Source organism: Labeo rohita, unplaced genomic scaffold (assembly GCF_022985175.1).
Source record: "Labeo rohita strain BAU-BD-2019 unplaced genomic scaffold, IGBB_LRoh.1.0 scaffold_1869, whole genome shotgun sequence".
NCBI classification, from domain to species: Eukaryota; Metazoa; Chordata; class Actinopteri; order Cypriniformes; family Cyprinidae; genus Labeo; species Labeo rohita.
In genome coordinates, this window is record NW_026128076.1 from 1 (window position 1) to 12,042 (window position 12,042).

General features: G+C 39.8%; 1 protein-coding gene across 1 annotated transcript; it reads right to left on the reverse strand.

The window, feature by feature from the left end:
• Positions 1 to 2,226: 2,226 nt before the first annotated feature.
• On the reverse strand, positions 2,227 to 11,482 carry LOC127159034 (uncharacterized; the record flags this gene model as incomplete). The annotated part of the gene is made up of 4 exons (XM_051101980.1): positions 2,227 to 2,315; positions 10,379 to 10,459; positions 10,703 to 11,020; positions 11,155 to 11,482. Coding segments are annotated over 4 exons (816 nt in total), but the record flags the coding sequence as incomplete, so codon positions are not given.
• Between the last annotated feature and the right edge of the window lie 560 nt (positions 11,483 to 12,042).

The following is a 12,042-nucleotide window of genomic DNA, read 5'->3' on the forward strand; positions in this document are numbered from 1 at the left end:
AATAAAACATTATGCTGATGGCTCATATGTACTGAAATGTCACAGACTCCATCTGACAGATCTGATGTGTAGTGTATCAGAGCGAATCAGACAACTGAAGATTCAAACAGAAGTGTTGAAACAGCCCAAAGAGCCAAATTCGACAAAGAGGCCCAGAATAACTAGACAACGTCATAAATATGTCCATGATATCCTGGTGCCATGAGTCTGAAGCAAGTCTAACCAACTAACTAAGAGCTTTGAATAGCAGCATCAAAACAAAAGAACACTTACTGACAATTCCAACTCAGGAAGGAGATTGTCAATTTTGGGGCAAGAAACCCAAGATTAATGGTCAAAGATATGAGGAAAATCATTAGTAGAGACTTTGTTGGGTGGTTTCCCCCATCCAAGACAAGGACCAGACTGAGATTCCTTCTATACCCTTTTGAACTTTTTACTCCTTAGCAGAACCTACATCACGTTCACAGAATGGCACAGTCTTTCCATGTATAAACATACCAAAATGATGCTAAAAGGACTTATGAGCAACTAGTAATTTCTATGCATAACTTCATATTATGCATAATTAATGAATGAGTAAATAAAGAGTGGGAAGTGTTAGATGTTAAATAGAGTTATTAAGCACAGTGAAGAACTCAGTCCGGGACTCTCGCTGATTGACACACAGATGAAGCACTCAGAACGTGTCTTTCTCAAACAGCACATGATCATGAATTTAGATCTCTTTCACGTCTTACTGTGCTTGAATGGTCAAATACATACACAATTACATCAAAAAGCCTGTTGTGTGGTATATTCATGCAAAAACAGTTGGTTATGTGTTAAATAAACATGCAGTTGGTTTTAAAGGGACAGCAGTCAAATAAACCTGCTGATATCTATGTCCACAAACAGACAACAAAAGATGAAAAAAAAACTGCTCTTGACTGAATCACTTTTGGATCTTACATAAGAATCAACATTTAATTGAAAACTATGCAGTGTTTTAGTTATACACTTCATTATTCAATTTCTGTCACATTTCTTATTACGTGTTTAACGCTGGAAAACTCAAGTTTATTTAATTTGTATTTTTGTTCCATTCTGTTGGTAATTTGCTTTTAATAACAATAATAAAAAATAGCTATATAAAGATATTGTCAGGGAGTCTTAAGCCTTCTGCATACTGCATGATTTTTGGCTGTCCCAGATGAAAGATTGGCATCGTGAAACAATTGTGGTGATTTCTGTAATTATGGCTCCTAATCTGTGGTCCTGTGTTGTACAGTGAGTTTGGTTCAAAGACAGCCGTTATTATGGTCTTGCGAGCAAAGATAGTCAGAAATTCAGCCTGATCATCGCACAGTGTGTGTGCTGCCATGACCCACGTTTACTGATCAGCCAATAAAAATGTGATATGAAATCAATGCGACATTGTGCTGAAACTAATAACTGCTTACCTCAAGCTCTTATTCCTTCCTCTTTCGCCGCTTCCACTTTTTGTCAGCACACATAAAAACAACTGCCAAAGTGTGATAGATTATGCTCTTTTTGTTTACCACTAGTGTATGCTAATGACGTTATTTTTTTATAGCAACGTGTGTTGTAGCGTATGAGTCAATAGGTGTCATCATCGTACAGTTTACGTGCACATTGTACCAAAGTTTATTAGACCCATGCCACACAGTGTGATCAGCAATAATCTTATAGGATTGCTAAAATCGTGCATTGTGTAGAAGGCTTTTAGAATTCCAGTAATTATGGGATTCCAACTTGTAAAAAGCATTCACGTCCTCATAGACCTTGTAATTACAACTTGTGAACTGGGAGTCTTCTGAGAGCTAAAGGTGCATTCACACCATCTCGTAATTCTGAGATGAAAACACGTGACATTATACTCTATCTGAATTATGAGTCCATGGCAACACTATCAACACCAAAGGCCTCACATGCTCCTGAACTTGTAATTACAACTTGTAAACTCGGAATGTTCTGAGAGTTATGACTTGGACCAGTGACAGATGTACCACGTGACCGCCACCAGGCTCATTTTGGCGCTACTTAGGCGCTACCCCTGAGTTCGACAACATGGAAAGCTATGAGTAAAATGTCACTAGCCCCAACCCACACCAGATCCCAATCACCTGAATTCTGATCACCCGCACCTGTTGCAGCTGGTTAAGCTCCCTATATCCCTGCACTCCTCCTAATGCTTCATTGTCTTCAACTTTGTCTGACTCTTACCTTGCCTGTTACCTGTGTTTGCTTACCTTTAGATGCTCCAACGCACCACCGCTCCCGTTCTCCACCGCTCCAGTGCTCCCTCCGATCTCCTGCAAAGGACAAACACCCATTACCATCAGCTAAGAAACTTGGAATTGTCATATCTGCATTATACTCTCCTCCAGTCTGCTGCTCCACTTTTCCACTACCCATCTGTCAACAAAAGGCGTTATTTGCCCACTTACCTCTATGTTTCTGGTCTGTGTTCTGAAAGATATATATCATTAGTGTGAAATAAAATTTCTCATACTGTGAAATAAGATTTTACACTCTAAAAATTGCTGGGTTAAAAAACAACCATTGCTGGTTTATTTGGCAACCGAGCGCTGGGTAAATATTGGACAGAACTCATGCTGGGTTATTCTGACCCAGCTGGGTTAAATGTTTTTACCAAACATGCTGGGTTGTTCTAATTAAGATAACTATTGTTTAAAAATTACCATATTAAAACATTACGGTAACACTTAAAGGTAAGGGTACATGAATTACAACCGTGAAGCAAACACACACCTATGGAGGTGCCAGTTAGGAGAACAAACTTAAGGATTATAACTGCACACTCACTTAAGTGTATATTTTCTTTTATTATCAATGTTTTGGTGTGAAAGCCTTCGTCAGGATAAAACTTTACAAAATGGAGAGCAATATAAGTAGAGCAGATAATCACTCGCAGGTGGGGATAACAATTAAGCAGAAATCTTGAATCCTCACCGGGTCGTCCAATAGTTGCCGGTATTGGCTCATTAACGTCCTCAATATCTACTTTTGTGGACACTGAGACTGTATCGTGAGAAAACATCTTTCAGAAAAAATCTTTCTTAAAGGATACTACCTAGTGATGTGTTTCTTTTGATGTGCAATCTTTATGTACATGTATGTATACCACATAAAGAAGGCATTAAATCAATGATCTATTTTCTATCAGAACACGCTGACTTGGTGCCCTCGCTATCTGGGATTGTACTCTCTCATAACTAATTTATCTACCAGAATGACTTCTTCATTCAAAACAGAGGTGTGGCCATGGGGAGTCACTGTCATTTGCAAATCTTTATATGGCCTTTTTGAAGAAAGATAAGTCTCTGCAAATAATGTTTTGTTTTTTGTTTTTTTTGTTTTTTTTCGAATATACTAATTTGGACAAGATACTTGGAAGATTGTTTTTGCCTTGTTAAGGGAGACACTGTGCAGTTAAACTCTATCAGTATTTAAATAATTGTTCAGAATGTTTTATGTTTACCATGGATTTTGATTCAAACAGAACTTGTTTTTTTTTTTACTTATTAATAACTAGGGATGAAAACGGTTTGTACACTGACCTTTTATGCTAGAGATATATAAATATCCATGGATCACTGGATATTTTGCCACTCAGTGTGCGGAGCCGCACTCACTCCAGCTGAAGGTGACGTCACATGCATACACTCTATAATAACTTGTAAAACACAAGCAGTGATTTATCTTATTACATGCCCCTGTGGAAAATCTTATATATAAAAACAAAATAGACAATTTAAAACATTTATCGCTGAACGTAGTACGATAAGACGTAAACATGAACTACCAGAGACATTAACTAATATGAGTACATAATCATGATTTATGATTTATTATGTGTGATCATGTTTTCATAAATGTGAATTTATGAATTTGTTCATAAAATAGTGTTATTTAAAATAAGTAGTAAGACTACTTAAATTATTATTTAAGAAATATACAAAAATGCACATTACCTCATGTGTGCATACAGGCTAGAACTGTAATATCAACAGTTTTTTAACACACTGTTTTCAGTATTTCAAAGGACCAAGTCCCCACTTTAGTTGAGGGGCCACACACATGATGAAGTCATGAGAAGCTAATGCTTAGTTAATGATGATACTGTATTCGGATGTCAACAGAATTCACATGTTATGTTCTGTGATCGGCCAATGTTGGAGTCTGTCCTTTTACCTGCAGGCTACTATGAAGAATATATGAATGCTTGATAACTCTGATCATAATTAATGAAAAACATTAGTTCTCACATTAATCCATATACTGTTTTAGCCTGTATTCATGCATGAGGTAATATGCATTTTTGTATATTCATTTAATATTTAAAGCAGTCTTACCTGCACAAACTAATGCTATTTTTATGCACAAATTAATGATGATTCATGTACCATAAGCAAAGATTTATCTACAGTGGACAGTGAAGACATTTTCATATGTGAACAAAATAAAACATCATGATCATGCATAATAAAACAATGTTGATGTACCCATCTCAGTTAATGTCTTAATTAAGGTGTTGTTCATGCGTGAAGTCATGAATGAAAAACTTTGAATTTGTGTTAGCTCCTGATAGTTCATGAGATATTAATGCATAAAGTAATGTTACAATATTAACAATATTACATTTAAACTTGTTTAACAATCATTTGAGAAATAAAAAATTACGGAAAAAAAATTACATTCGCCATTGATCAACCCTCACCTTTTTATCTATTACTATTTTGTCTTGCTCTTACATACATGTTTGCCGATGTCAGACCCAGTTTTTTGACCATGTTGCATCACAATAAAGCTTTACATTTGGATCCGCCCACTTCCTGTCTCCCTCACTGCGTAACAGAATACTTGGCCGCAAAAGGATCCAGCAGCTTTTCGCCCGGATACTGGGAAGGTATGGACAGTGCAAGACATTATTATATTATATATTATATATTCAAGAGTATTTGTACATTGCATACTTTTCTGATCTGCCGGATTGTGTTTTGATCGACTTTTTCTGCGAGGGCATTAATCAGCCGCTTAAGGGGCCGTTCACATATCGCTTCTTTTGCGCGCTCAAGTTCGTTATTTCAAATGTAGGCGGTGCAATGCGCTTATTTTTTCCAGGCGCTTCCATGCTGCATCGAGATAAAAACATCTCAACTTATCAGAATGCTGCAAGCGCACCGCGGGTCATGTGACAAAAACCAACCAATTAGCCTCATTCTTTCCCACAACAACATTGAAAGCTCAGCCAAGATGGAAAAACAGCTGATCATAGCAGTACAGGGATAGCCATATTTACATAAATTTAATAGCAGAGCTACAGCAAGCTGTTACGGGGAGAGAGAGGCGAGAGGCGAGCGGATCCACTTGCGAGCTTTTATTGGGACGAGACAAAGACATGGTTGTACAGGCAGGGTCAAACAACAATAGCAGACAGGTTTAACGTAGGCGATGCACAATAGAAGTCCGTGAAACAGGCGAGGGTCGATCCGTGGCAAACGTAATCCGTAAGGGGCTGGGCTAGGAGAATAAACCAAAAAACAAGAGCGATAGTCCGAAAAGGCAGGCGGCGGTACAGTCGAGGGGAATAAACACTGGGAACTAGGAACATGGGAACTAGGAAACGCTAAACAAAAGAACACAATAACAACTCACAATACTCCGTGGTTTGCATGGGGAAAGTCCGGGGTTTTTATAGAGCTGCTGATTGGTCACGGGGGCTGACGCAATCAGCGCGGTGGAGGATAGGAGATGCAGTCCAAAATGCAAAGCAACAGTCAGAGAGCATGAAAAGGTGAGAGTGACATCTGGTGGTGGATAGTCCGCAAAACACCGACCAGATCCGTGACACAAGCGATTTTTAGTGCAGGAAATTGCTGAAACTTCCGCGTCTTCATTGAGAGTGCAGGTCATGGTTGCTTAGCAACGGCAGACGCCACGGGAGCACAAGCTACAGAGCGCTTTGGAAAGTAGGAGAAAGCGGCATGCCTAGCATTTTCCATACGTCTTTTGCATGCTCAAGTTCGTTATTTTAAATGTAGGCGCACGGCAGCCGCACTCATAACGGAAGCGTCGCGACACGCACATGGTGCGACACACTCGTTTTTTTCATCGAGACACACTCGTGCTGCATCGAGATGAAAACATCTCAACTTTTCAGAATGCCGCAAGCGCACTGTGGGTCATGTGACAAGAACCAACCAGTTAGCTTCATCCTTTCCCGTAACAACATTGAAAGCTCAGCCAAGATGGAGAAACAACTAGCAGAAGAGGGATAGCCATATTTACATAAATGTAATAGCAGAGCTACAGCAAGCGATTTTTAGTGCTGGAAATCCATTTGTCCTTTCATGAAACTTCCGCATCTTCATTGAGAGTGTGGGTCATGGTTGCTTAGTGTAGCAGGGATATGTTGTTACACTAGATTATTAATTTTATTTATTTATGGTACTTGAATTATTATTTGTTATGGGGTATTTTATTTTGAAAGAAGGCTGTGCGCTCTTATCAAAGGTTATAATCACAGTATACACGTCGTATGATGTCATGCGTAATTAAGAGAAGGAAATCACAGGGCAATCTAGGTGTCATTGCAGAGCATCGCAGATAACAGTGCCTGTATGTTGTGTGTTTTACTACTCAGGTATGTTAATTGGTATCTAAAAACATTGTAATGCTCTTTTGAATTATTTGAATGTAAAAATGCTTACTAATTCCACTTATTAGTATCATCATTGTTAAATATTATTGATATTATTACATATAATGTAAATGTATGTTGTGAATTGTGTCCTCTTTCCGATGATGCCATCAGACGAGAGAGCAATTGCAGAGCATCGCAGATAACAGTGCCTGTATGTTATGTGTTTTGCTACTCAGGCACTACGATTAAATCACCCGTGAGAAAACCAGCTTTGTGTGGAAAATCCTTTATTAAAATAAAAATCAACACAATGCAGAGGAACAACTGCTACATTAGCAATGGCAGACGCCACGGGACCGCAAGCTACAGAGCACTTTGGAAAGAAGGAGAACTCGCCGCGCCTAGCGTTTTCCATACGTTTTTAGGAGCGTTATGTGAACGACCCCTAAATCAAAGCTTATTCGCGAGGGTCCGCGTTCATCAGTTGTTCAATTTATGGATTATGCTTTGCTGTGTGTGGGCTCATGTTTTACTGTGGGTGTCGTGGAGGAGGAACGCGACAATGTGGTAATGGCGGCTGCTTACTTTAGTCCACCGCAATCTCCGGGACATTCAAGTTTGCTGATCGTTACTCTGATGTGCAAAACTGGAATTCACACAAAATAAAGTGGATGGATTGATGAGGTAAAAATAAGGCAGTTTGAAAAGGACATCATTAAATCAAAGGAGGAATTGGATGGATTTCTTGTCAAACTGGATTATGTTGAAAATCAGATGAGGAGGATAAATATTATTATGGATGGGATCACTGACGAAAAAGACGAAACTGTTCAGGAAATTTTCTCAAGTAAATTGGGACTAGATGATTCAGAAATGGAAATTGAACAAGCTCAGAGGATTGGACAGTATCAAGAGGGGTAAGACTAGAAAAACTGTTTTAAACTTTTACGTTTTAAAGATAAACAGACCATCATATCCTCAGCCAAGAAGCTAAAGGGTACAAGTAATTTTATTAATGACTTTTCTAAGGCTTTTCAGTTGAGAAGAAAGGAACTACTGCCTAAATTAAGAGCTGCATGTGATAGAGGTGAAAAAGCCATCCTGAAATTCAAGTTTTAATGTTACTTTAAATTGGGGTAGATTTAAATGAATGGCAAAGCTCAGCATTTTGTTTGTGTACCCCCTCCGTCACTTCACGTATACCCCCAGCAGTGCGCGTACCAGTTTGAGAACCACTGGTCTAATGCATCTGAGAAACAGATGGTTCAGAACAGAGCAGCCATGCTAATGCTTCATTATCCATTTTGGGCCAATGTTAGTGACATGAATAATATATCATGGCTGTCGGTGAAAGTTAAATTATATTTACAAAGGTTGGTATATTTTTAAAAGATAATCAAGTATCATACTTTTCTTTGAAAAGCTTGTTTTTTGTGAGACTTATACATGATTATAAAACAGGTCAAGTGGATAAGACTCAATCCTCAAACACTTTACTTTATCAAGTAAAGTAGTGCAGACCTCAAAGACACGCAGCAAATTGAGCAACTCCAGCGGGATTTGGCTAATGGTCTTAAGCAGATCAACAACACTGCACTGCCAGGGAAGCTAAAGCTGTGGTGCTACCAGTTTGGGCTTTTACCCAGACTTTTGTGGCCATTGGGAAGAAATGGACCCCTGCAACAGCTGTGCTACAGGCCAAATCTGCTCTCCAGCATCGTGATGTAGTGGGTCATGTCCAGCAAGGAAGAGGAGGTTTTGGCCTTGGAGCTTTGACACCTTTCTGGCAGAAGGCATCTGCTACCGAACGTCGAACCATGGTGGTGCAGGAGGTGCGTCGACAGGAAGAAGCAGCTAGATGTTCCAAAGCGGTAGGGCAAGCCAAGCAGGGCTGTTGGATGAGTTGGGAGGGGGTTGAGAGGAAGAAGCTCACATGGAGCGAACTCTGGGGCATGGAATCCAATCGGCTGAGTTTCATCATCCGAGCTACGTATGATGTGCTCCCCTCCCCCTCAAACTTGCAGTTGTGGTTTGGGAAGGATCCATCTTGCCCGTTATGTAAGGCCCCTGCAACACTTAAGCACATTCTGGTTGGCTGCAAGACTAGCCTCACTCAAGGGAGATACACTTGGAGACATAACCAAGTTCTCAAGTGTCTGGCCGATAAACTTGAGTGCAAGAGGATATTTATTAACAACCAGCCCGTCAGCAACCAGAAGGTGCTTCCGTTTTTGCGGGAGGGGGACAAGCGGAGGGTTAGCCCCGCAAACCAAGATCCTTCCGCACTGAATGCAGCCAGGGATTGGCAGATGAGAGTCGATCTAGATCAGTGGCTCATCTTCCCTCCAGAGATCGCATCAACAGCTTTGCGACCAGACATTGTCCTCTGGTCTAATTCCTGCCAGCTTGCTTACATCATAGAGCTAACAGTTCCCTGGGAAGACGCCCTTGAAGAAGCCTTTGAACATAAGAAGCTGCGCTATTCCAACATAGCAGCTGAGGCGAAGAACAAGGGCTGGAAGATTATGGTGCGTCCAGTGGAGGTGGGTTGTAGGGGCTTTGTAGCCAGTACAACAGCAAAGCTCCTTCGGGAGGTTGGAGTCAGAGGGCAGGCTCATAGACAGGCCATTAAAGAACTCGTCAACACTGCCGAGTGGACAAGCCACTGGCTGTGGCTAAAGAGGAGTGACACCACCTGGGCTGCTAGGAATAGCTAACCACGGGATACCATCTGGGCTGCTAGGAACAGCTAACCACGGGACACACACCCAGGCATGATCAACCTGTGGTGGGCCTGCCTCAGCAGAGGGTGTATTGTGTTAAGTGGCCGAAACACCCTGGGAAGCTGAGGTACACAACTGATGATGTGTCCCGCTGGATAAGCTGTGTAGCGCCCACCCATCCTAGAATTGGTACAATATTAGGGATTGTAACATCAAGTCCTTTCAATGAATCAAGGCTCTGTTGCTTGGAATGTGGTTCCCATAAATAATCCAGAAGTTTTAGAGTGAACAATCCATAATTAAGATGTCTGAAGTAGAGAAACTTAAGAAAATTGAACAAAAATCTCTTGTATCTGTTTGTTTTACCTGACAATGTTATATGTTACAAATAACTTGAAACATTTAGTTTTAGTTGAACTTACGTGTTTTGTTTATATAATTCCAGTGTATTCATATGTGTTTTCTTTCATTGTGGTGAAATGGAGCTTGATCTTAGGTTGTGAGCAGCTGCTGTGTGTGTGAATGTTGTCTATGATTGTCTGATGGGGCCAACACACACACAGACTGATGCTCTTTATACAGAGTGACAATCAAAAAAACAGCAAATCATAGTGACTTCAGTTCAAATATGCAGCTAACAGATCATATGCAGTGAACAAATAAAACACTATCATTGCATTAACATCAGCACTTCCATGTTCACTGCATTAAACAACAAACACCATCGTCATCATCTACAACCAAACCACGAGCTCCACCCTTCAGCACAATGAAAACCACAAAACTTCAACAACGCAAACTCCTCAAAACACCAGAAATAACATTTGAACATTAAACACAAACAGATTTACCTTTACTCAAAATGCATAATATAACACTTAATTTTAAATTAACAATTTTTTTTTTTAATTTAACTAAAGTGATGCATTTATGTGTATTTTTATTTTATTTATTTATTTATTTATTTTATTTTTTTTGACTGTACCTCGTGTAGAAGTTACTGCTGTCGTTTTAGCTGATTTTGTGATGTGGACTGGAATCACTGCTGTCGTTGTTTTATCTTGAGCTGTAAAAGATGAATGTTAGTTCAGATGAATCACTGTAGAATATAATAATTATATTTTAACTTTGATTATCACATTATATAAAATGTTAGTTATTTGTACAGTTAAACTTAATTTGAGTTTCTCTTCTGTCAGACTGAAAGAAGCTTTTGTTCTTCCATTTGATCTACTTCAATGATACTAATAGTCCTTAGTGTTACTGACATTATGAGGACTTAAAATGATTGATGAGATTGTTTTCTCACCTGAAATCTTGACAGTATATGTGACTGAGGTCTTGACTTGATTTCTGTGAGTAACTTCACATCTCCACTCTCTGTTGTCATCTTCATTCAGGAGTGTTGTAGTCAGAGTGATGATACAGTGTCCTGGAGCTGATATCTGATATTTGGAGTCTGATATTGTCAGTTTAACACCAGCCTGATTCACCCAGAAGAGCTGAATTCCCTCAGAACGGATCCGATCATCACAAGAGACTCCAGTATATGAATATAAATACAACTGACAGGAGAGAGTCACAGAGCTGCCTGCACTGATCTCAGTCTGTGAGGATGATGAAGAGACTGAAACACAAAATAACACACAAATCACACACTTTTCAATCATTCGAGTTTAAACCAATACATATATATATATATATATATATATATATATATTTTTTTTTTTTTTTTGATTTATTACATAATCATAAAGTTACCATGAAGAACATGCAGATAAACATATGCATCAGCTGCTTGGTAGTGTTGTCCATTCACATATTGTCGGCAGATGTAAAATCCACAATCTTCTTTTATGATGTTCTTGATGTTCAGAGAGCAGTCAGACCCCAGACTCAGTCTCTCATGTCTCTCGATGTCTTTATTCTTTATCCCTAAACCAATCAGTTCAACTGTTCCTGAATGACTGAAATAGCTCCATGTAGTTGATTTGCAGTCATGAAGAGCATTATTACAAGGCAGACGGACATTTTCACCAGAACTGATGAACACATGAGCATCATCCACTCCACTGGTACCTGAAACACAAGAACATTTGAGTTATTTAAATTTGATTTCACAAGTTCACACTTGCATATAATAAACTGAGTAAAGGTTATTTGGCGTGCTGTCCGGGAGAGGGCTCCGAGCTCGGTAATCATTCCCGAGCCCGTGCTGCCCGGGTGTAACGCCAAGCCAGCAGAGGGAGCCCTCACCCCAGTACTGCCTGCATGCTCCCTCTGCTGCTTCTACTGTCACTTCCTGTTTGGCAGTATATAAGGACTCACCATGTGCTTGCACCTCGCGAAGTATTGCCAGTTTATCTGCCTTACTGAGCGTTGTGTTTACTCTGTCGGATGACCTGTTGCTGTTTTGCCTGTCTCTGGATTTACGAGTTTTCGGATTTCCCTTGTTTGGATTTGGTTGCTTGTTTGGACTGTTATCACGTTTGGACCTCACGCCTGCCTCTCGACCACGATCACCGGTTTGCCCTCTCTGTTTGTTTGTCTCTCTGGACTATTATCATGGCTCTGAACCCAAGCCTGTGTCACGTTGTCGATTACTGGATTACCCCTTTACTCAGTTTGCCTTTCTGGACTGATTACCTG